The sequence below is a fragment of the Rhea americana genome, unplaced genomic scaffold (assembly GCF_003343005.1).
Source record: "Rhea americana isolate MKP2758 unplaced genomic scaffold, rheAme1 scaffold_120, whole genome shotgun sequence".
NCBI classification, from domain to species: Eukaryota; Metazoa; Chordata; class Aves; order Rheiformes; family Rheidae; genus Rhea; species Rhea americana.
This window is the reverse complement of record NW_028185262.1, coordinates 2,497,613-2,524,734: the sequence shown is the minus strand read 5'-3', so window position 1 is coordinate 2,524,734 and position 27,122 is coordinate 2,497,613. Positions and strand designations below refer to the sequence as shown.

General features: G+C 38.6%; 1 protein-coding gene across 2 annotated transcripts in view; it reads right to left on the bottom strand.

The window, feature by feature from the left end:
- Positions 1 to 27,122, bottom strand: part of EEFSEC (eukaryotic elongation factor, selenocysteine-tRNA specific) — a 134,439-nt gene that overhangs the window by 80,605 nt on the left and 26,712 nt on the right. For both annotated transcript variants that reach the window (XM_085324457.1, XM_085324465.1), the window contains exons 2-4: positions 13,769 to 13,976; positions 9,917 to 10,013; positions 6,986 to 7,150 (exon numbers count right to left, since the gene is read on the bottom strand). In XM_085324457.1, the coding sequence (XP_085180583.1) occupies positions 6,986 to 7,150; positions 9,917 to 10,013; positions 13,769 to 13,976 (470 nt within the window). The remainder of the gene's footprint in view (positions 1 to 6,985; positions 7,151 to 9,916; positions 10,014 to 13,768; positions 13,977 to 27,122) is intronic.

Below are 27,122 nucleotides of genomic sequence, written 5' to 3'. Positions count from 1 at the left end.
GCTAGCGTAGCAGATAATCTGGAACAAACCACACAGTATCATAGAATAACTGTACAAATTAAAATTCATCTTTGAGAACAGTACAGTTTCTGACAGTCCTGCATTTTCCTGTGTACCTGGATCCCAGTCATTTAAAAACACCTTGAGTGGACAGAAGCACTGACACAAATCCTTCCCTTTTCAGATCCACCACAGGAAGAAACTCGCATACCTCTTGGGTGGTTTTTCTAATCCATTAGAAGGCATTTGTATCTAAACTCCATCCAGCTGGCAGGAAGCATACAGTACATCTAGACCCCCTAAGAAAAGCTGCAGATGAATTTTAGTATTTGAAGAGTTAATTGGCCAGCACTGACCAGGCCACTTCTCTGCCTACAGAGATCACATTAGACACACAAGCTCCAAAAATACAGTGTATGGTTTGGATTAGCACTGCTCAGATTGGCTGTTCTCCCCCTAGCTTTCTTCCCCTCTGCTTTGACCAAGTAGAAAAAAATTAAATGCATGATACACATTCAGCTCCCTTCCAATTATATCTTATCCCTGCTCCTCAGTAAAATAAACCTTAACACACAGTCCTGATCTTTCTCCCTGTTTTGACTGTACCTGCACACTGCTTAATAAAAATCACTACCAATATGAATAAAACTACAGCACTTCGGTAGCTGGCAGCAAAAGAACAGCAACATGCACATCTTCTCATGAGCTTTAAGTCCAAAATTAGAAATATTTAACTTAAAATACATTGCATTCCTTTAGTATCTTAATTTTTGAAAGAGTGAACAAATAAGAAATTAAAGATAACAGTAAAAAGTTATATAAATATACATTAAAAAAAAAAAGAGGGAATTGATCTTCCAAAGAGCCTAGCATCTGCTACTCCTATTCTCTCATGAGATCAGGCCAAAAAGATTTGAGAAGTTTTTATTGCCAGATCTAAACTTCATTCCACAGGCACTGGATCAGGTCTTTAATCCTTTACTTAACCACAAAGAACTGTGCTGAGGAGTATAATTCTTCCAAAATAACTGATGGTATCCTAAGCGTTGAAAGCAGTACTTTCCAGCATGAGCCAAATCCTGTATGTTTTACTTTTAAGTAAATGCCACAGTTGATGTAAAACCAGTAGGATTCACACTGGTGTTTTCTAGGAAAGTATAAAAATCTCCAAAAAACAAACTCACGCTTTAGAAGTGGCAGACAACTTAAAAAAAACAGTTCTGTACTAGCACTGAATTAAACTGTATGTATAACATTATTTATATTCGCTTAATTTATTGACTTAGGATTTAAGATTCTTGTATTTCATTACCCACAGATTTTAATATGTATTATGAACTGCCTTCTTACCAGGAAATAATTTTATCAGTTACATTTCCTTAATTCAGCCTTCCCCCCCCCTAGATTTTCTGAACTGCTCTTCTTCACATTACTTCAGTGAAAAGAAGGAAAGTTGCCTGAAATGTTTAACAAAACAAATATATACTGATAAAATAAGTTATAATCAAGCATCCAAGGAAAATGGGAGGTGAAAATTAAAACACTTCTAACCATCATAGGAATTAGATAGTAGAAAAGCTTTCCCAAAAGAGTAATGGGATAAAACAACTAGTTTTAAGTGAATAAATCCTAGTCAAATTATATGATGACTGTTATTACAGTAAGAGAATTGTATTCAGTGACCACATCTTTTTTCCCTACAGTATATTCCCAGGGAGGGCAGCGCTACACTGAGGTGGGCTAACCTTCTTCCCCAGCAGATATACCTCAGCAATGTAAAGGATGTTTCCATAAGTATTGGAAAAAAAAAGAGGCCTTGGAAAGAAGACACAAAATCAGCACTCAAATACACACTCAAAATCTAGCGATGGCTCTATTTACTTGTAGTGCAAAAGGTAGTCAAGAGACCCTGAACTTAAGAGGTACAATATGGGGGGCCAGCAAATGAAAAATGAAAATGGTAAAAATATATTTGAGAGATTTCACTATGAAATTCTACATACAAATGTCTTCATGGTACAACTCAGTGGATTTTGATCCAACATGCTTTCCAAGATTTATATACTGGGATATTTTCTCTGACAAGACCTAAATTGTGCAACTCTATGAGCTTAAAAAAAACAAACCTTATATGCATTGCAACTTCTTACATTTATATATTAAAGCTCACTAATTGGAGGTCTTGGTACGTCAGAGAAGCTGAAGTGCTCACATGGGCAAAAGCAAATGCATGTTACAATTTGGATAGCTAGAGTAGTTTGAAGGCAATACTCTTGTAGATACTATTTAAGTTATTCCATCAGACATTGGAGAATTTTTTTACAGCTTAAGGCAAAAAAGCTACAGAACGTCTGCCAGAAACCAGACCAAGGTTATCTAGCCAACAAAGCAGCTTATAAAAGGTCTCTTGTCATATGCTTGAGGTACATGATTCTACAAAGCTTCTCAAAGTATCATGCTTACAAAATGATACTTCTCACAGGTTCAGAAAGTCCATATAATTTGACAAGAAATATGCCCTTGCCAAGTCAGAATCCACTATGGGTTAAAATAGACACTCTCCTTTACTAGAGGACTTGAATAGATAAACAGAAATTAAGTTTCTCACGTTTTTCATACTTGATGTCTCAGATGACCTCTTAAAAGTAGCTCAAATAACTAAAACACCTGGATGACCGTTCTCCAACTATAACTTCATGAACACTTTTGCAACTTTGTGATTGAATTGTTCAACATTAATAACAGTAAATGTCTACTGCAAGCCTCAAGGATAGTGAAAGGATGCACCTGGTATTAATGTTCTTCTTCCCCTTTAATAACAGCTCAGCCACACCAAGGATATCAAAAAACAGTGTCCAAAGAGGCTGCTCCCAAAGGCAGTCCAGTGAATGGGCGTCTGGCTTTCATTATTTATTAGCACTGTATTATACCAGATACATTATTCAAATCCAGCACACAGTGAAGAAAAAGATTCCCTGCAAGTAAACATCAGAATAACCATTTATCAATAACTCAGCCAGTCAACCTTCAAAGCACTCATGAACTTCCGACAAAATGCAGTACAAAATATACATTTTATACAGGCTCCAATGGAATTAACATCCACCAGCCATTCAGTTTGCATCAACTTGCTGTAATATTCTTCAATAATTATATAACATTCTTCAAAAATTTCATAAAACAGAACAGCTAGGAGCTCCAATAAAGCAAATAGCATGTTTGTACTTACTAGAATCATGACAAAAACAGTGGTCTACATACCTGGCTGGCACATACATGCTTTGTGGTCACTGCAGCACTTGATCATAGATAAGGCAATGTCAAGTCAACACTTTCAGGACAACCACACRTTACTGACAGATCAAGATCCAATTACTTTGCTCTGAAGTAAGCCTCCCTATGAATCAACTTCATCCCATCTCCTGACTCTACATTCATTTACTTTGTACATCTTTGCCTCCTTACTACATTCACGAACCTCCACAACACTGAAACAGAGGAAGTGATTCTTACCAACTAACTTGGAAAAGTTTCCTTGATTCCAAGCATCATCTCTGAACAGGAACATTAAAATACCATCTGTTTTATGCATTCTTATAGAATTCCTAATGTGCCTGCAACTGTGCAATTTAAGGTCATAATCAGTAACAGCAGGCAGAAGGGATGAAGACTGTATATCCCACCATATTTTGCATTAACTTGCACACTGTTTTTTGTTTGAGGATGATCAATGTTAAAAACAAAAAGCCAAGTCTTGGTTCTTGCCTGTTTTGCTTAGGCCTTCTAAACACCTGCTCCTCACAAGCTACTATCATTCTTCTCATCTGTATACAGTAGGTAGAGATATTTTTCCCCCACAGAAAAAATACTTTACATTTTTAAAGAATGCTATAAAAGGTGTAACTCAGAACTAGAACTTTCAAAACTCATTCTCACTTAAACTACATTCACTAAAATAAAATATACTTAGATCAACATTTTGAAACAATTATGGGCCAAATCTATCAGTAAATCAAAATGAATCTCTATTGCAAATAAAATAAAATAAACCCCTTTAGTAAGCTCCAGGAACTTTTATAAAGCAGAAATAAAAATGTCACATAAGTTGTTATAGTTTGTAAACTGTAGCACTGCAGAGACCGAAGACCACTAAAGTAATCCTAAAGGACGATCAGAATTCCGCCAACGCTATGTTTTTGCTGCAGAAATCCTAAGTTCACGCTCTTCAAGGTGGATTTCAAGTGCTAGTGAACAAACAGTATTAACTGAATTGGATAGTGAACTGTTTGCTGTGTCAAAGCTTTTTGCCAAACATATATATAATTTTTCTTTCTGCTGTATGGATAATCAACCCCAGATGGCAATTTACATAGGCAACAGCATAAAGGAATCCACGCACTGCTGGTGCTCTCAACCTCAATCAGAGCGAGCATGGGCGTTTGAGAATGTCACTGTTTATTTTTAATTGCTGTGTCCCTCCTTTGTGCAGGTTCAAGCGGTCAAAAATGTCGAAGTCCATTAGCACAACTGCAAAGCGATGCCACTTCATTTGGCGAGAGGGTTCCTCAAATTTAAAAAGCAGCTGGTTTGTAATGTCCTTAAATGCCCAGTGGGCACCAGCTGTCAATCTCAGTAACCATAGGGTCAGGGCAAAAAAAGGTCAGAGGGAGTCATAAACCACAACGTGTTGTGAAATGTGCTTCCTCCTCCATTACCTCGTAGGCCTGACAAAGGCTTGACCTCCTGTAGGTATCCCAGCCTAACTCGCTGTGACGCTAGCAGGGGTAAGCACGACACACAGTTCAAACCTACAAAAATTGCTTCCTTTTACTGTGCTTTTGGCTTCCATACCTGTACAACAGCAACATTCACAAGCTGCTAGCAGCATAAAGCAAAACAAAAATCTCCACCCGCTACTGTACCACTCAGATGTGTTGGTTACAAACCAGCAGAAAGATTAATCCATGGTTACAAACCAGTAGAAAGATTAATCCATTAATACTATTTCAAAATGAACTTTAAGGGAAGTGGTTAATGTCATTAATGTCGAGCGATCTGGATCCTCTTGGTCAACACTCTGCTTATCTGCTCCTTGCCGTTTACCTCATTGCTCCCTCAGCCACTAAAGATGGGGTAGGAAGGGGGGAAGCATCTTCTTAAATATCCCTCAAAGCACCTTTAATTTTTTTTTGTTTTTTTTTAAGTCTCTCCTACCTTACTCTTAAATGCCCACTCACAATAGACAAGTTATTCATTACATTTTTTTTTTTTGTCATTTTCTGCTGTCATAGAGATCCTCAAAGAACAGATTGTAACTCCTAGATGTATTTCTCTAAAATATTCTTGGACATTACGAGCTAAGCAGTCGCTTCTATCCCTAGTCTTGTTATGCATTCCTTCTTTGAAAGAAATAATTACCTTGCTCYGTCTCACCCCCAACTCCTGAAGCCCAAAGCAACAGGAAATTTGACCAGTGCTACTCCAAAGGGAAAGTAGCTGCCTTTGCTATGCAAAGCCCTGATGGACAGGAGGCATCACTCACTGCACTCCTCAGCCTCGCACTGCTAATTGCCTGTCCCTCTTTGAAGCCCTTGTGCCACCAGGTCCCGGACAGCAAGCAGAAAACAAAGAAAAGGGAAGGACTTGTGCAAGGGGAAAACAAGAGGCTGATGCAACCTAGCTAAGCCTGGTCCCTGCAGAAACTAAAGGCAGGGCTCCCAGAACGGGCTGCATGTTCTGAGTAGGAATACAGGCACTGAGGAACTCCACCAGGAAAACGGACATGATGGTGTGTATCATGCAAACTATTTTTATCCAAAGGTAATGTGTGTGTGTGTATATATATATATATATATATATACACACACACACACATATATATATGTATATATACACATACATATGTGTATATATATATACACACACACACACTCTCAGATAATCCCAGCTACCATAGAAAAGGCTAAGGCTGACCTAAAATTAAGTGCAAGCTACCAGCAAAATATTTCAGATGAAATCAATGCCTCACTTAGTCCTTCGCTTCCCTGCAAAGTATAAGCAAAGATGAGAAAGCAGCATGTCCATTCAGTGMAAGAAGCAAGATCCTTAAAAATAATAGGACTTGATAATACTGGCAGCCCTGAAAGGTCCCATCTAGCCACAACTTGTCTATTCTTCACATGCAACTGACTGGGGCTATTTCAAGCAGCAGCTGCAAAACGCTCAGGTCTTACCTCATTCAGGGTACCTAACAGAAAGGGAAAGTCACAGCAGTAAAATCAGCACCTGTGAAACAGACTGTGCTCGTTCCAAGTATCAAAGTACCTTGATGGCTTTTAAAGACAGACTATTTTAAGGAAACAAAACAGTAACAATGCTCAAGCAATTCCAAGGCCATTGAAAGGCCTCTCGACTCTCTGCAGGCTCTCTAAAACGCTGGATTGGAGCAAGCCACATACCGCAGCCCAGCAGCGCTCAGAACATGCTGACGTCAATTAAGCACCCAGCAAACAAAGGCAGTGTGCGCCCAGCACCACCGTGCCCTCCTCTTGTCGCTTCCTTCGCCTCCGAACACCTCGGGAAGGCTACCTCGCCAGGGCCTTTTGCAAGGCTGCTCACTGCATTACAGCATCTGAAAATGYAAGTAACCCCACTCAAACCTTGTTCAGTCCTTGGGCACGTGCCATCTTGGAAAGATGTTCAGATTGCTTTCTCAAAGTTAAAGATCTAACACACTAATCTTAGCCAGCTTTCTATCCTCTTCATTCAACTAAAATTGAGCAGTTAACTTTATCAGCTACCTCATTTACAAATCTCAGTATTYTTCTCTGTTATAAGCTTGGCTTATAGTAGAATAAAAGAAAAAAAGAAAAATAAAGACAATGAATATAAGTCAATAAATTCAGATTGGAGAACACACTCTTCTTTGTTAAGTGTACCCTTCTATCAGAAAAATTGAGGGAGGAAATGAARATGAGAGACTCACCTTCAGGGCAGGAATCTCCACACTGTCACCAAGGCTAACCGAGCCAGAAAGAATAGTCCCTGTCATCACCGTGCCTTGACCCTTGATAGAGAAACAGTGGTCGACTGCCATAAGGAAGTGTCCTGAGGGGTCTCTTGATGGCAGGTAAGCCTGAGACTTGAGGACCTGAAAAAAAGATAAAAGCAGGACCATGCCTGSGTGAAGAGTCACGACAGCCATAAAGCAAAAGGAAGGTGAGTGGATGATTGATTCAACAAGCTTGCAGTTTTACTGATTTCAGGCATCTGCCAAWGAGCTTAGAACACACCAATGTCAAATTAACTGTGCGAGCCACAGCAGAGATGCACACTTAACAGCAGGAACAGTTCGATTTTCTGCCTTAGATTTGGTGCTGCACATTCAGCTTGATTAGCAAAACTGCAATGGCGACAAAGTTGCTGCCAAACTCAATCTAAGCACCGCAGCAAAGCAAAGCAAGAACTCCTGTACCCTTCCCCCTGCTTTTTTCTTTTTTTATCCTCTTCCAAAAAGAGCATTTTTAATGTATTTTGTTACTATAGCTTCTTTGATTTTATGAGAACAAACCTGCACACAGCCAAACATTACTTCAGATTTATGTTAGTATTTCTTGGAGGATCAAGCCACTAACAGAAATAGCTATATAAGAAGCATTTTCTAGAAAAATTCTCCAAGTTTAGGATTTGCACTTTTGTTGACACTTTGTTTCTYGAAATACACTATGATAGACAGAAGAAATTAATTACAGAAATTCAGTCATGTACCTAATAGAGATTAAGATGAACTGATTCACTCCTCATCTCAAATCATTTTTGATCCCTACTCCTGTTATCACATCAGCATTTTTAGTTGGCGCTGCCTTTAATATCTGCTTTTAAGGTCAGGAACAGCAGGTTAAGCCTAAGTTGCAATGGTAGAACGAYGGAGAGAGAATCTCTTATCAAGGACAGAAAGGATAAAACTCTGAAGTTCAACAGCAGAGCTCACTTGCCAACTCTTCTAATATTAAGTCTCGGAGTTGACAGAAACAGCTGCAATATTGGTATTTCCTTCGAAGTTTTTAAGGTTGAGAACAGCGCAGTAAATCTACCTAGATCTAGACAAAGGCAAAACTGAAGACCTGCTTATCCCCACCTCCGTGGATGTTGCTGCAGGCAGTCTGGCCAGACCACAGCACACCACAATGCCTCAGCTCAGGCCACAAACACCTGCAAGGTCAGTATGGTATTYGGTGCTTGAAAGCCATGTGGAAACTCCTGCCTTTGTACAAGCCAAGCTGCTATTGCTCCAGACATCTCTAAATTTAATAATTTGTGCTGTACCCTAACTTTGGCAATTTAGAGGCATTTTAAACCTTGCAACAACCAGATCAGACCTTGACAAGTCTGCAAAGAATAACRCCTCTGTTTTAGGACTACTTTCCACTGACTGCAAGTAGCTGTGACATCTACCAAGGAAAAGATGCACTGCTTTTCACAGAAAAGATGCAATGCTTATTCACAGAAGGAGTGACAAGTCTAGTACAAGCTATAAAGCMCACCTACCCAAAACAGTAACTCTGAATGTTCTTCACAGTGTAAGCTTCACACAACATAATACACCACAATTTAGTTTTTGTGAAACCTGAAAATTTATCCTTACCTAAAAAGTCAGCATTGCTAGAACTAAGAATATTTGGGAAGTATCAGTTTGCTAAAGCCTTTCTTGCTCACATGGATTCTGACATACTGTTATATCAGCCATATATTTTTTTTCCAGGCCCTATCTTATTCAGGGTATGTCCAGGGTGAATCCAGGCAGTGCTCTTCATCTCTCGTAGAGGTGCAAAGCACGCAGTGAGCAAGGCAGAGCATTACAAGAGAAAGATGGTTTCACGGTGAAGGCACATGGTGCTGCTCTAAAGAATGGATTCTGCACTTGCTTATGCCAGAGCTTCTATGCAAYGTCATTCTCTTCAAAATGAAACTTGCCACAAGTAATCACAGACTGTATTCCTCATTTTCAGACTGTCCAARCAGAAACCCCAAAACCTGATGAACAGAAGCACTAAGCACTCTCAACTGTGATCAAATTTGGCAGGTTCCATAACCTGACCACGTTAAGTACTGTATATAAGTATGTCCTGAAGGAGCTCCAAATTTGGCATCCAAAATTAGTGAATGCATGGAACTTAACTCCTTTGTGCCTCAGCTTCCCAAATGAAACGTGGGATAAAAGTCACCTCTACACTTCATACTGGTGTTTCAGAAATAAGTTAACTGTTTGCCAAGCAGTCAAGACCACAGTGACGAGTGCCAAAGAAAAGTCCAGGAGGAAATTAATCATTCTGAATGCAGAGCAGTATTTGAATGGAGCCATAAGGCCACACAGTGAATAATGAGAATAAGAAAAAAAAAATACTGACTACCTGCTCATTAGTTGAGCCCTATCCATCCAGTGCGAGGGATGAGGCTAGACTTGTTCAGAACAAAGAATCATGCACTTGGGCACATGAGGGAGACAAACCCAGATGTGTAACTTTAGTGCTCAACTTCCCAACTTTAGTTTTCTTAATTTGTGGGGTGATTATAAAAGACCACCACCAGGATCTGGCAGAATTTTAAAGTTACTTTTATTCATTATGCTTAGTAATTAATCCCTAACAACTTTAAAACACATTTTACTACATGTGTGACAGCTGTTTCTTCAGCCTCAGCTATTCAAAAGCACTAAAACCAAACAGCTGGAAAAGAGCCCTTTTGAGGCACTCAGCCTCAACTCCTCCATTCAGTTAAAAGGGATCCCTAAAKAATTAGGCTCCTTAAACCCACATTAATGCAGGAATTCCTCAGCATTAGGTACTAGTATAGCATACTCAACAACTTAACAAGTTTGAGCATATTTTATGGCATTATTATGCGCTTCAGCAGGTACCTCAATTAATTCAGAAACACCTAGTGGAGTCTCAGACTCCGGGGCTTCCGGTCCACCAGGCTTTGCTGCAACAGCAACAATAGGACACCCACAGAACCTGAAAGAGAGAAAGACTCCCAGCATTAGACCACAGATCTCCCACTTGGGCAAATGCAAAGTAGTTCCAGACTCACCTGACAATGAACGTGGAGAAACTGCCTTCAGTTTTTATCTACTTTTCCCCAGAGCGAATAACTGACATTTTCTCCCGGAATTACAGGCATTTGTGCTACTGGACTTCACTACAAAATCTTTAGTATTGTTTAGCTTTGCATTAGCCTCTGATTCAACTTCCACTGGTGGGCAAAAGACAGACTTTGGTTTATTTCAGAAGCAAGGGCCACTTACATCTTACTGCAGCGGCCTTGTGTTCAAGCCATTTATCCGGAGACTAACACGATTTTCAGTTTTCATTAAAAATATTAATCCTCGCTGTACAGACAAGCTTCAAAACATGAACTAGGTCCAAGATGGCACATCTTATCTACCTGAGTCTTCAAGACAGCTRGTAAAATATCTGCATATGACAGTAAGATCTAACTCCGTGGAAATCAAAATTTATGAAACTAAATCATAACCAAAAATATCAAGTTGTTGGCAAGCTAAATTATGGTATCTATTTAGCATTTACCTTCAGAGAAGAACAGTTCTTCTACATTCAACCTCAGTTTAGCTCATCTCTTACAATGAATTTTACTCTTTAAGTCCCTGATGTTCAGCAGCACTTTTTTTAAGYTAGCTGATTGAATTTGTAACATTTGCTCACCAAAACATAAACTACTGTTTGTCTCATCTGATAACTTGCTTTGAAAACAATTTAGAAAGTAAGTCAACTTACTACTATATTTCTGCAAAAGTCAGAATTAACATGTTAAATTATATATAAGTTAAAGCAATGGATTGATAATCAGCAGTAAAATAAAAAAGACTGATTGGTCTTACAGGTACTTGATTTGTACACAACAGGTTCAGACTTAAATTCATGATTGCCATCATCCTTTTGACTCCTCACTGTCCTGTCAACCCATAAATTTTAATCTTAGAAAAAAATGGTGGAAAAAGACAATGCCTTGATACAGGAAAACTGCTAAGTTCTGTAGAAGGAGCTCATTTAGTGGTGAAACAGTAATACAGAATACAAGCTATTTTCTCTGTTTATAGCCTGAGGCACCTAGGGACAAAGGGTAATAAAACTATGCACCAAGAATCCTGCCACTAACCATAAACTGTACTGAGAATTCCACGCGATTAATCATAAAAAAAATTTGGAAATTCATTTTCATACACTCTTCTGGGCAATGTGTTGTAATAAATATAAATTTATGCTGAATCAGGTGTCTTACTCCTTTTACCATCTACCAGAACAAACTGGAATAATCACATACTGCCTTGGAAGTTGGAAGTACTTCGAAATATGATGCAGCTCTGCTAGAACTGTCTTACTACATCACACTGATTTATTGTCAGCAGAGTTTAGACTCTGCTGGACAAAGATAAAAGCTGGCATGAGCAACAAATCATGACAAAACARAAATTCCATTCACAGGGACAGTTTGCTTTTACTTTCATATCAATCTTTGGAATGAGCAAGCTATGATGAGGTCAAATTTGCAAGTGCCAAGCTATTCAAATAYATGAATGACAGTTATTCTCCTCTATTCTTTCACCTTCCACAGACTCATCCAACAACACCACAATAATTTCACTRTTATAAACGGTGACATCTATTCTACATTTGCAGTTTGATTTAATTACTGTTATGGAACTGCACACATGTGCTTGTGTATGAAAAGGACCCATAATCATTAAGTAACTAGTCCTGGGAAAACATTAGAGCTAAGTGTTTGAGGTCAGAGGCAACTCTCAAATGGCCTCAGCACATGCCCTGCTAATAAATGCAGTTCAGAAATGCAAAAAACAGTTAAAGCATGCATTTGGAAATTCAAAGTCAAATGAGAAAGAAGCTGTCAAGAAAGAACACAGGCCTGAGATGTAAGAGGACTAGCACTTACAGCCAGCTCAGGGCAGCAGCGCTTTCAAAGCATCATAAAGTACAGAGTACACATGCAAATACTGAATTTGTGTTATGGGAACAACACGTAGACATGTCTGATAAAAGAGCATTAAAAGATCCAGAGTTCAAATSACTAATTAAAACATTATGACAGACCATTTCTCTCCAGGTGGAATCACAGCTGTTGGGATCTGCTGCTGTGAATCCTTATTTTAAAAGGGGGCTGGAGGAAAGGACTTCACYGTTAAGTGTTCCAAAACCTCACTTCCCCTTCAGTTTTCACAAAGTCCGCTAACTTTTAAGACATGCTGCAAGACCCATCTGTATCCCAGGCTGTGAAGAGAAGATTTAATTCAGACAGTGTATGTAAGGAAATATTTACGAATACCAGATAGATACCTTCCAAAAATTAGTCTTTCCTTTATGAATGTATGCAATTAAAACAGTCTTTTCAAACTATCTGCAATACAATTGTGGACTAAATCAAAACTAAACATCTGCAGCAGCAATGACTGCCATTCAAGAAGAGTAAAACATTTTTACTTTTTTTAAATGTCCTTTTAAAATTTGAGTAGTATATGAAGATATACTCAACTGTTAAAAATCATTAGCTGTCTGGTATAGATTATAAATATTCACAGATGAGAAAGACTGAATATTAAAATRCTACTTAATGATAACTTACGTATTTTATATCAACTTTTCAAGCAACTAAAAAATAAGTCAAAAGAKAGTTATCTCTACTCTGAAGTTTTTCTAGCTTCTACTAGTTCAATGCTATCTCGAGTCAGATTAACTATGAATTTGACTAAAGACATCTAYAAAAACAAAACCAATAAAAATCACTAAGCATTTCAGATTAAATTGCAGGTGTCTTCTTCCTCCATCTTCCCTAAAATGAAAGGCAGCAACCTATGGAGAAAAACAAGATACCTTGCATTTGCTTGTCCTTTAATTAACAATTACAAGAGAGAATTCAAAGAAGTAGAACTCTGCAACTCTGATAAGTTGGCAACAAGAAATTTCATTTTATTAGCGACTTGTACATCATACTGATAGAAATGAATGGATGGAAGAACAACAGAAGAGCTGATAAAACAGCAAGATCTCCACTGTCAGTATTGCAGCAATGATGTAGTTGAAAAGAGACTTTGCTCTACCATCACAAATAAGGTAAACAGGAATTGCTGTATCCAGTCAAGCTTTGCCTTTTGGAACGGGTGACATTGCCCCCACTATGCTCAGTGCTGTCCTCACACTTCAAGTCAAAACGTGACTTAACAGTTAGACATCTAGGAGTAAGTCACAGTGCTCCATTACTACCTTGGGCAAAACAACCTATGCTTCAATTTCTGTGCCATTAAATACATTGTRTCTGCATTATATTTTCCCACCTCATTACAGCCACACTGTCACTCATGAGTATCACTGTACTTCAGTCATTTACCTCAAATAATTAAAMTGAACAAGACTGACGACCACAAACCCAACCGGATCCTCCATATTATATCTCATAAACTTCCACCATTCTGCTCTTTGCCTAGTTAGACGAATCACACCTTTTACCCTTAGTTAAGGGAATCCCCTAATGTTTCCTTCATTATAGGAAAATATTTCTCTATACATGATACTTTTCAGGATTACATTCAAGTTTCTGGTAATGTTACTACTCACCATCCTCTACTTATCTACCTCATTAGCTTTGCAAGGTATCTCTCTGTTTAACAAAGGCCAGATCAGGTGTGTTTAGAAACATGTTCAAGGGGAAATGTGGGTGAGGAACTTCACTGTTAACTTACTTTGTATTTTCCAATGTCTTCTGCATTTTCTTAGTCATCTTCTCAATGGCACTTTGCCTCTTGCCCTCTGGAAGGAGATCTATTTTGTTCAGAACTACCACCATCTTCYGACAGGCAATTTGCCCAATTACCAGGCACTCTGCCGACTGCGTCTGCATCCCTTTTGTCACGTCTATTACAAGCATCATCAAATCAATAATCTGGGCACCTGGAAGAGAATTCACAGTCRGTATTGTAGCAGCACAAAAAGATTAAGGATCATTTTTTTCAAATAGTTTCTGTTAAAAAAAAAAATGTTTGCATACATACAGACTGAGAAGTATGAACAAAAGATAAACATCAAATGCAGAACTGTTTGAAGCTGAGACTTGAGGAATTTAAGCTATATGATAAAGCCATCAGACCATACAAAAAAAAAAAATGCAAGCACTTTCCACCATACTAACAGTTTAGGTGTGAAGATGGTACCACAACACAAACAAACCAAGCATGACATTTGCCTGAACTCCAAAAGATAATAAGAGAAGCTAGGCAAGAACATACTTAAACACACAAAGAATATGCTTAAGAACTGCAAAGTTCCCACCATTTCTTCCTTYAGTGTCCAAAATTTGGTAAGAGTGAAAACAAGCTCATCACCAGAGGCAGATTTACCACAAAAATTCCTGTAACTCCTCACTGYGAGGAAGAGCTGATTTAAACCCCGCAATGCACCATCATTACTCYCAATTAAAGTCTACATAATTGGAACACGCCCTCTGTATCAGTCAAAAACAGAATAGATTTCAATCTTTGTTCTTCATGAAAACGTTCCTAGATTTTAGGCTAATGTTACTCATCACACTTAGGGATTTTTTTAAATTTATTTTCAGTARTATTGTTGTCATACAATCTTAATTACTTGAGTGCAGCAACCTGAAATTCACGTTTTCAGAGAAGCTTACAATAAACACTGGGCATCGCATTAGTTAAAATCAGACCTTTCCATCTCATTCCTACTTAGATACAAGCCCATTCTGGATCACCAGCCAGAAGATGTTAATCACATAGCTAAAAACTATTTCAAATCACATGTTTTGAATAAGATTCTAAAAAAGTAAATCAGACTGCAATATAAAGASTTTATACATTAAAAAAGTAAATCAAAAATCTAAAGCTGAACTATCAGAACATTTCATGTCTAAGAGTACAGAAGAATATAAATCAGAAAAATATAAAATGGATGCAACTTCTTCTGCCCTCTCCAATCCGCTTTTTTTTTTCTTTACAATGGCTGTCACATGGAAACAGCCACCCTTGCTCCTAATTCCCATGAACTCAGCACAGGAGATCATTCTGAGGCTCAAGTGCATGGGTGAATATGTGGGTGGGAACCACAACAAGAAAAAAGTTACGGCTATAAATGACTATTTTCAACCTACYAAAGCTTTCATCTCGCAACAATGAATGCTAAATTCTTTAAAGATCTAGTTGAATAATTATGACATCTGTAAAGTTTCTGCAAAAAATTTCCCCTCAATCCTTTAGGGACGGGGGGGAACACTCTCCAAGACAAACTGAAGGTGGGCATAATCCCTCCAGATGTATTTTTTGTTTTTACTGTTGCTAAAGTTGCATTAGTTTAGAACTYGCTTAAATTAAAACAAATATCAAGGCTGTACAAAAGACTTTGGTCTTTGGTTATACRCTAAACAGAAGTACAGTACAAAAAACAGGAGGCAAGGGGAATGAATAGCTGGAAGGGAATTGAAGTAGAACAAAACACTTTAAACAAAATACATGCGTTTTTGTGAGTACATGTAGCAGACTTTTTTTATGTAATATGCAATGTAATACAACGTAATATGACACTCATGTTTTGTATTAAACTATCGCATAGCAACTCTTACTATGCAGCTGACAATTAAAACGAATGGGAATTCATGCTTTGGTTTTAATTAAGTTAAATACAATTATTAATACCACAATAAGATAAGTCTTATGTCCAGTGCAAGAACAATGTCGCTGCATGAATTTTAGCTAACTCTGTTGTGACTAATTACTATAGCATGGAAATCACTGTACTCCATAATTACACCACAGTAACCAGATATGAATCTGATTTTGGAAAGGGTAGTTGATTTGCTACAGTATATATGGTGCAGTATCTCCTCTCTCCAACAGGAAAGAAAATCAGTATTGAAGCTGCTGGATGCAGCTTCAATACAAGGGTCACTATCTTGAAACAGTGATTCTACTAATTTGAATACATCTGCCATAAAGCAAATGCTTGCAACTGCTCCATTTATTACAATTCTATTGGCAACACTTAAAAAAAAATAAAAAAAACAGTCCAATTGTTAGAAACTCAAAAATGTTTTCCTTGGGGCATTTCATAGCAAAGAGAAAATGAACAACAGTTTAAAAAAGAAAAAAAAAAAAAAAAAGGAGAGAGAGAAAAAAAAGGAGGGGGGAATAGCCTATGGAAAAACTCCAGAAATACAATGGAAAAACATAGCAGGACACTCCAGATGAAAACATGTTACAGACAAGAAATCAGCACTAAATTCAGGTTAACAAGTATGTGCCTTGATACACCAGTTGTGCCTCCTCCAAATCCTTATCATGCCAGTTGGGCACTGTTAGCAGGAGCTATGCTGCATGCTGGAACCAAAGCCGCACCAGCAGCAGCTCCTCGCAGGGCAGACCCGTCCCCAAAGCAGTCGTGGAAGGGAGGGAGAGATGAAGGGCAGTACTGACAAAAAACACTAACCACATTCTGCTTAAGACATGTTTTGTACGAGTCTGCTCACACATACCAAGACATGACTCCTTAAGTTTAAAGGACCCCAGTACAAAACAACAAAAAAATAAAGCTGAGAATCAGCTCTCAGCTTTCCTCTTTGAACCATTTAATACCACATCTTTGACAATTCTCCTTCTGAATCCCTCAGTCTTCCCCTACCTAGTTTCATACTTCAGTTTACTTTACAGTGGGCTTCTTTAGATGTCTTCCATCATACAAAATAGGTTCAATACAAAATTGGAGTAATCTAGGGAGGTCAAAGCAGAGGATTCACAAATAWGATTTCTAATCAAGACAGACAGCAACTCACTTGCAACAAGGTGACAAAACCATAAACCACACTCTAGAACATGAGCATGGAATTCTGTATACTCCTCCTTATGGCATACAAACAGCAAGAGAAGAGGTACAAAGCTTTCAACTTCATACCTGCAGTTTAAATAATCTTTAGCAGACTACTAATCAACTTGCTACCATGTCGGACTTCAGTCAACAAAACGAACAATGTTTGCAGTGAATTTTTCTCTAGGTTTAAGATTTACCAAAAGACAAGCAAGGATGAATCATGTAAGAATATTCTTGTCCATGTAATCTCTCTTGGAAATTCAGGCATAAAAATGTCATACCAAGTGGGCGCACCAAAAGCAATGACAAGACTAAAACAAGGTGATGATATCACATTATAAAACTGCATTATTTGCTCAGAGAGCATCTCCCATCTGCTCTCATGGGCATAGATAGAGAGAGAATAAAAAAGGAACTGAAATGCTTTACTCAAAAAAAAGGGGGAGGATATTGTCCTGCACAGATAGGAAGCGATCTGGGAGAGATGAGTGTTCCTCACACCTTCACAGCAGGCAAGAGGAGCTTGAAATGAATCTGAATGAGTCAGAGAGACAAAGATCTGCGTATAAGGAAGCACAACAATCAAAAAATCCATTATACCTACATTGAAGCAGGTCCTACAGACTCCATGATAAACTAAGGTATTCTTCAAATGATTTCCCCTGCAGAAAAAACAGGAGAGTAACATTTCATTTGCCGTTTCATCTACAGGAGGTGTTCAAGGAAGTTCAGAAAGATGAAGAGTCCTACTGAAGCGAGATTTCTCACTTAGCCTGAGAACGATCAGCTAGTAGAATATCTTTCTTGTGATGACAAACAGCTCAGGTGTAGCCCTGTTAAAAGCAAATGCAACAAACTAATTTTGTCGCCACAAAACACAAGAGGGTGGAAGAATATGGGAATTATATTGCAAGATAACTTCAGGGAAAAATAAAGAAATAAGCGGCCACTGAGTGAAGAAAAAAACAAACGAGGCAGATAACAGGTGAATGGAGAGAATTTGGATGACAGTCAGATATGGGGAAAATGCAAAAAGGCTAGTGAGAAAGCATCAGAGAGAAAAGGCAGTGAAAATTGTGTCAGTTAAGCTTGGAGGCAACAGCATTCATCTGTATCATAGAATTGACAAGAAAACAAGAACTTGAGAGATATTAACAAAATAACTTTATACAGAGAAGAGTCTAGTCCGTGCTTTGTACTCCACACACTCTTGCTTCTGCGTTTTGGGCAGTACCAGGTTGTGAACAGTCACCAGGGAGCTAACTAACTTACTGCTACTGCTTGCAGAACMTACAGGATCCACGCTTACACGGATACCCACAGCAAGCACCTTGAAATACGCAGTATTCTTGTCTGGCCAAGCAGAGCAGACTGTGCTCTTAAGTAGCCTCTCCCAATCTGAGCAGCTTACTATTTCAATACACCAAAAAAATAAAACACCAGTGTTTCCAAAGTAGTCTTTGTTCATTGGACTAGACAAATCAGCATGCTCCCACGTTATAGTCTATGACGAATTTCAAATGCTCAGAAGGCAGCAGCCATCAGCAAATCCAATTCCCTAAACTGAGCACCAGCTCCAAGGCACGAGCAGAACCGTAACACTCTCAGCACTTAACGCACTGCTGATTCTTCACATCGTATCCCGGAACAGCTGAGGGGACACAACACAACAGATGACCCAAAAGAATATCATAGTAAAACCCTCCCTCTCCTCCAAAATAACCCACCCACACACACTGATGAACTTTTCAATCACTAAACAGACACTAATTTCATTCTCTCTGCATTTCTATTAGCATATTGTATCTTCAGAGTTTGACTAAAACAAAGACTAGCCTAGCTGCACTTCCAGGCAACGCTGCAGACCTCCATCCCTTGCATAACACATTTATGAGAAATCTGTGTAGTAGTAACATGCCCACTTTTGATTTCCATGTAGCTTATACAAGTAAAGCACAGCTGACTTTGTTCACCAAAGTAGAAACTGAAGTCCAAACTCTACAATTTTGTACTTGTTACTCTCTCACATCCTTGGGCAAAAGTATAAAGGTAGTAAAAACAAATCTATCAGTATTCTCAGAGAAATACCACRCAGATATCTAATCTACAGGCAGTACTTTAAAACATGTATAAAACACRATAATTGCTGTGTTTGCTTTGGAACCAAACATCACTTCTTAAAAAGCGTATCTCCTTCAACCTCCAGCACAGAGGCTGTTGCAGTTCTGCATGTGCGTGGGCTAAAGAATCCTTCCGTTTGTGCAACCTGTTGCACACTTGCAAACTATACAACCGAATTCTCACACTGGTAGATGAAGATATATGGCAAGTGCAATGTTTGCAATAAGTTTACAAGGGCAATATGGCAGGGGGAAAAGGGGGGAAAAAAATCAGTCTTTCACATTAGTTCCAAAACTGGCAATTTTAATGTGGCTGAAAAGGAGAATCAAAAGGCATTTTCAATAAGCAGGAGGAACCTGTATGTTTTTGTCTTCAACAACTGCAGAAGTTTTGAGCATTTACTACCACCACTATTTTGGCAAACACAAGCTGTAGTATTTTATCACAAATTTTTCCATAATCTTATCAATATTAAGCTGACTTGGCTTTAAACATAGTAAAAGCTGCACTAGCAGAGGGAAGAAGGAAAAGCAGGTCGAGCTCCAGTGCACATCGGTGGGAGGTTTTCCTGACACACCAGCCCTGAGCATAAGCCGGGATTCTGACTTGCGGCTTCTTTAAGCTACTGTGTCGTCTTCTGTTTATGGTAATCTTTTTAGCTGACTTTGCACAAACAGTACAACTCCTGTTCATGGGCACTGAAAGGAAGCAGAAAATGGAATTTGAAATGTAAAAATAAAATAATTGTGGGCCATGGGCTATAATTTGATTTCATGCTTTACAAGGAAATGAAAGAGAACTTCCTTAAACATACTTTTTAAAAAAAAAAAAAAAAATATATGCTTTTTACCATGTTAGGATTTCCTCTAGCACAGAAGAGAAAATAGGATTGTAGAAAATGTACCGTTCTCAAGTATCACTGCTACTCAGGGGCAAAGCTCTGTTTTAATGTGCACTTCCCATTCTGGGGAAGAGGAAATTCTTCAATTAATAAACCGGGTGGACTGAGGCGAGTTTTTAAGGTTTAATCAGTTTCATCTGCACTTAGGATAAAAAGACTGACTATTCTACCATTTTTGTCTCTCCTAGTCCCCTTTTAAAAAAATAATAAAATCAATGTTTTATTTTAAATTCTTTGAGGTTAGTATCTCCTGTTTCAGGAAATATTGTCTATTTCATGCAGTGAGCATGGAACTTCCCCCTTCCCAGTCCCCCCTTTTTGTTAAGGACCTTTATTCAGAAACAACATAAATTATTCTCTCCTTTCATACACAGGAACACCTTGGGAGATGCTACAAGTTGCACAGGATTTTGCTAGGTGTCTTGGGGTGGCATGGTGATGAATAAGGAAGATGTTTTGCAGGATATAAAACCTTCCAAAACTTAAACAGAAAAAGGAGGTGTGAGGGGGAAGAGCAATGTGCACAACTGGGATACATGAATTACACATGAAGAAACCCTCTTAAAGCAATGTAAACTATGGATCAAAACTGATACTGTAACTTTCACTAGGACGCTTTGAAAGGAACAGGAACTCCATGGAGTTTGCGTGTCCCACCACTGCTTTCAGGCATGCCACTCCAAAAAGGTCTCAGCAGTTGGAAGCACAGATAGGAAGCTATACAACTTCAAACTCCATATAGTCTGGGACATTTGCGATAGCAAAGGTCAAACTGGCAAGCCACAAGACTTCTCTGTAAATACATGTTAAAGCTTACAATTATATGCATTATATTTGATTTCTGAACAATAAAGAGAAATTGCTGGTTGCACAAATTCCCGTTAAATGAAAACCAGGCGCTAAGGTCTCTCCTAAGCTGATAGCTACAAAGAGAAGGCAGGATGTCCATAAAGGCATGCTTCTAGAGAGCACACTTCTGATACTCCAAATAACCTGTCATTTACAGTTTTTTTTTTTCTTCTTCAATTCTGAGTGACAATTGGAAGTAGTAAGTGATGCCAAGAAATAACTGCTAGTAAGGAATAAAAAGGTTTCTTTTGCAAAAGACCTCACATAAGAATATACTTGGAGCATACTTCAGGGCTCTGCAGATGAACCAGTGTGCTACACTCTCCTGAACAGGATAAAGGCAATGTGAGCTTCTATCCTTCTCCTTGTCAAGTTATCCAAGGATCTTTCCTGCTTATGTTTTAAGTACGTGTCAGGAACAGAGCTGTGTTTTTCAAAGAATGCCTATAATGATTAGAGTATCTCACACGGGATTTATATTGTTTTGACAAACTTATCTACAAGAACCAAGGAAACCCAGTTTTAATACATTGTACAGATTTGATAGGAAATAGCATCTAAACAACACTGTATCAAGGAATAAAGAAACTGCTCTACCTACCTTCAGAGATTAAGACCTGTCCCCACGAGAGTTTTGCTTTCTAAAGTCACAGTATTACCAGCACAGAAGGTTAAGTGTTCAGAAAGACAGAGATGAGCTAACCTCCTACTTCTGAACAAGCCTGATGGGCCATACCAATGCCCCRATAAGGTCTCCGAGAAAGTTATGATAGGAAAGATTGAGGAACATCTARTAATATACGATAAACTGATCCAGCTATTGTGATGCTATGCATATGAGTAGGTTTAGCTTAAATGGATGACTTCTGTTGAAAAAACAAACCTGGACATAAAGACTGTATCAAAAATGCATTACAACTTGGGAAGAAACACAGTCATCAAAAGATCCTTTGTAAAACCTTACAGGGAAAAAGTAAAGAGTCCCATGTTGCCTTTAGCCACTTCAGAGATGGCCTGTACACTGGGCCATCTGCGAAGCCCTAAATGATCCTGGAAAACTTGATTTAACTTAGAAGTGGCTTACTTAGATGTGGCTGGCCCACCTTTAAGCAGAGGTAGGACCAGATGTCCTCCAGGGGTCCCTTCTAACTCAAATTACTCTATTAAAAGACTTCTAGAAGAGGAAGAGATCTAAGAAACCAAGAGGGCAGAACAAGAAAGTTGCACATACACATTTGCTGGGCACATGTAGAGAATGTAGGCCTAGATAGCTTATCGTTATGAAAAGGGAAGCCTCAGCCATAAAGACCAATTATTTTAAAGTTTTTTTTTTCCTTTCCAACTGTTTTACTCTTATGGCAAAATAAACAATACTGTGAATTACTACTGTCACAGTATGCTTCTGCGCAGTCTAAAAGGTGTTTGAAATCTTTCAYACTGAGGTTAGAAGGTTTAGTCTAAGAGCAGTAGAAGATACTAGCTCAACAGGCAAACGCAGGAGACCTTGAAGGTGAGCTACTCAGAAAGCATGAAGAGGAGGAGAGGGGGGGGAAAAGAAAAAATATATATATATATACGCATACACACACACACACACATCTATATATGTGTGTATATATATATATGTGTGTGTACACACACACACACACACACACACTCGGTCCTGTGACACAAACAGTTTAACATCGAGCTGTTGACCTGACATCTCCTTATAGATTATTTTCAATGTCTCATCAAGTTATTCAGAAAAACAGTAAGGGTCTGAACTGCTAAAACCCTGTCAAGTATGATCATTGAGACACATATGTAAGAGAATGCTCAGGATGCAGTTACAGCTTCTTGCTGCACAGTAAGGGAGGCTGGGAGGGCAGAACAGATCACATTGCAGCTTAAAGGCAGCAGGGAAACACTTACCACATAAGCAGCATAGAGTACACCCCAAAACTACCACGCCAAAGACCTGTAGCAAGCATTTCTAAGGAATATCAACAATCAGAARGTCAAGCTCTGCTCTGAAAGAGAGGGCAAAAATGAATGACTGAAGCTAATCTATGGCAGAGTTTTATGCATGTGTGTCTCAAATCACTCCCGCTACACCAGTGCAAGTGCTCCAGAGGAGCAGAGGAGATGCTTCGGGAAGGGATTGTTTTTTCAGGGTTTGGGGGGAAAGGGAAGACGGCTTCAAAGTTAAAGTTACGTAGGAGAATTTTAATTACAACCAAATCCACACGTAACCCCAAATCATAGCCAGTGTTGCATTGAGCAAAAAGCCACATTTACAGTTGCAACCAAAAAAACCCACCACAGAACAGGAGAGTTGATGATAAATAGTTACATGTCATAATCAGACATTCAGTAGCCCTTGAAAGCAACTCTGAATGCTTATTGAAATAAATGTTGTATTTTTCATTTCATGCCCAGTGCCCTATACAATATTGCTTTTCCCTCAGCACCAGCAAAAATAAAGTACAGCCTTTCATTTCCTTCAGAATTTTGGCTTCTGTATGGACCAAATCCAACAGTTATAATCACATAAAACTCCCAAAATAAGTACTGGAGGTTGAGGCTTACCTTTTCTTCCTGAATGCAATACAAACAGCTTAATCTTTTTTTAAATGGTTGGTTATAGCAGAAACCACTGGTTTCATTTATTTCCCTTATTTATCAACCATCTACTGTTTGTAATGCCCACTCAAAAACGGGCACAGCTCACACACATCTTAATATAGAATTATTTCTTACACCTTCCCTCCCTTCTCCCTAACACAGCAGCAGTTAAGTACAGCTAATTTTTTCTTAATCTGAAYGCACATGAGCAGCACCAATGAGGTGAACACCACAGCTAAGGACACCTGCTTCTGCAGACAAGCCAAGGTTTGTATTTGACCACAAGCATGCTTCAGAAGTATGAGAGGATTTCTTTTTTCTCCACTTCCATTGTAAACATAAAACACATCAGTCAAAAGGCATTTCCACTGCAGTTTCAAGCCAAGGCAAGTACACATTTTACTTTGTTACTGCATAAATGTACATATATCTGTATTTATACAGACAGCTATCCAGGAGCAGTCATCAGCGAAGCGAAACATTCAGAAAAGGTGTTCAGCTTGGGCTGAACAGGCTGCAGCCTCATGCAGCGATGAGGGTGAAAGCAAAGACTCCACTTTGCCCATCACCTTCTGCTTCTACCCATGCTTCCACAATTCTTTTCTTACTGAGCTCAAGAAGGGCCCAATAAATACCAAAGCTAAGCTCAGCCCCCTCAGTCGGTTCAACCCAGCAGTAACAGACAGCTCTCCTGCAGAGGAGCAAGGAGACGAGCTCGCGCGGGGTCCACTGAGCACCCACGGCGGGGCAGGGGACGCTGCAGGACCCAGGAGTCCGAAGCAGCAAAGGGGAGGAACGGAAAAGGCAGGCAGCGCAGACCTCCCCTCTCACCCACGAGACGCCGTCGCAGGCCAAGCTGCTCACGGAAAAGCAGCCTGACAAACCAGAGAAATTTAAAGCTGAATAAACGGTCAATCTATCATTAGGAAGTGCTGGAAGAAACATTAAATACGTACGTACTGACAAAAAACAAGTGCTGTTATTTTAGAAATCTGCAAAGAGACAGATATAGGCAGTTCAGTGCAAAATTTTTTTGTATTTAGAAGCAGTCAAAAAGGTATTCGATTGTATGCAGGATGCAATAGGGAATACTGAAAATATTATACTCTGCATTTAGATCTAATCACATCCTGGAAAAGGAATTTGAAAGACAACAGTAGCTTCAAAAATAGGAAACAAGCACAAATGAATGAAGTCCTTCACATTCAGCTTCACTTACAAAGAAAAAAAAATCTATATTAACAGCATACAATGACAAAAGCATACAAAATTGAGCAAAAGAAGGTAAATAAAACATTTTTATACAAGAGCACAATTATACAAAAGGGGAAGTTACACAACCCTCTGAAACTCAGTGCTCCTAGATGTCACTTCACTTCCAACAAATAAGAACGTGGATTTGGTATTTACACAACTACGATTCCTAAAGCTGCATTCAGTCAGCTGAAGTTTCACTGTGCACAAAATAAAATATTAGTGCTTTTATCCTGTGTAAGTGGCATCAGTAAGAAACAAAGCAAGAGACCTTCACTATCAAAGGGTTTCTTGCTTTTACCCTCCTCTGAAGCATTTACTTTGACCATTTCTAAARAAAATGTAGAAAATCAGAAGAATCACCAGTTGTGTCTGGCATTTCACTTCCTGTTGCTCAAAATATTTCAAGGGTTAGAGAAAACCAGAAATTTGCAACAAATGGCAATGCTATCCCTTCACTGTTTCTAGAAAAGTGATTCTGCCTCGTAGAAAGAAATGTCATATTATACATAGCATGTGTGAAATGGAAGCAAAAGCCACGTGAGAAAAGGCATCACCCTTCTATATATAGCAGTCCTYTTCCGTAAAATTACCTATTAATAGATCTAAATTTCAATACTGGCAAGATAGACAAACTGAACAGTATCCMAGAAAAGACCTCAGCTTATTTTAAGGCCAAGAGCATTAACTACAGAAGGRGTTTAAAAAGAAAAGAAAAAAAAAATCCTGCGTACCTTGAAAAAGTAACAATCATCCTGAGTAGACGCAGATGACTGCCACAAAAAGTTAGCATTTGCTGGATTACTCAACACCGTGGTATTTCAGCTACATTAATTTTTTTCTTGGCTTGAAGTCGAAAGTGCATAAATTGTGAATTAGCAAACATTAACTTCTTAGTGTCACTCACATATGTGAATACCTGCAAATGCAGATATCAATAAAGCTGGAAAGTCAAATATTTAGAATACTGCACAAAACTAGCGTAACAGTTACCTAACATTTAGGCTGAATGTCATTCTATAGCTCATCATCCCTGGCAGAAACCCATGGCATATACTAGTGGGAAAAAAAAAATCATTTTTTCATACATTTGGAAGCAAAACAAAGCATGGGGTAACAGCAAACCTGAGGTTTTACCATTTAGGTTGTAACTTTTTGCTACATGTACCTAGTACATATGTTCAATCTCATAGTCTGGCTTCCAGGCTCTAACACATCTCAACAAGAAAAAGTCACGTCAAATTTCTGGGCTTCCAAACACCACAAGAAAATTCCACTGATTCACATCAGTCTCAAATGTAGAGGTTTTCCTTGTAATGTCCTGTTCTTTCAGTGTAGAGTTGCCAAGTTTGCAAAACAACATTTCTGAAACAGTGCAGTAGCAAGTTATACGGCAAGTGTGCAGTATTACATGTTCATGATGCAGGTAAAAAGGATGGCACAACACAGAAAAAAGCCAGTATCTGTAAAACTCCACTTTGAACTCCTCGGATTTTATCATGCGCTCTGGGTAAGTCTTCCTGTGACCTCCCGAGTGATTAGTTCAAGCTTCAGACTTTTTGTTCAAAGGTATTTTGTTTTGGTATCAAGGCCACATGTGTTTTTGTACTCCTCTGGAAAATTAAACATATTGTAGCATTGCACTTATGCCTGACCGTAAATGGCCTCTGCAAGTCCATAAAGTCTTTATAGTAAATGTTGAAAAGCAAAAAGTTTGGAATAGACAGGATAAAAAAAAGTTTGATTGATATCAGCTTTAAATGTGCTCTCTACAAGATTTCCCATTGAGTTTTTGAATGAAAAAGTATTTTTGCATATCATGCTAAATACATTGGGGAAAAAAAAGTGACTGCAAGATGTGACAATTCTGCCCTGCTCCGTTTTTCAAAGAGGACGAACAGGAAGATCCAGAGAGGACACTCAAGAGCATCACTGTAGAGAGGCTGAAGAAGAGAAGTTAAGGATAAATCCTCTTTGAAGCTATTTCTAAGACGAGAGAGAGAGAAAAGAGTGGCTAAAAACAGATAATGAATCAAGCACCCAGCCTGGATACGAAGACACCGAACTCTGAAAACAAGACTACTCCAAGCTCTGCAACAGACTTTGAGATCTCAAGTCTTCTGCTCTAAAGACTCAGTTCACATTAGACATAAAATATTCCCAGTCTTCAAAAGTTTTGCACCTGAGGTTTGAAATGTTTCACTAATATGATGAACATAGGAGTGGGAAAGTGGAGACATAAGTAGTATGTGAAAGCCTCTACAGTACCTATAGACATGACATTTCCCTGGTCTTGGTTTTACTGTCATCTTCCTGATACTATGGCTTCAACCTACAGTAAGATACATTTATAGCTGTCTGAGTTACAACAGTTTCACAAGAAGAGTTCATAGAGAARAGAAAAGTGGTACATTAAAGGTGACTGAAATAAGCTACCAGCGTTGATACAGTTAAGGCTGTTTCAGATGCAGAAGAGAACAGCACATAAACAG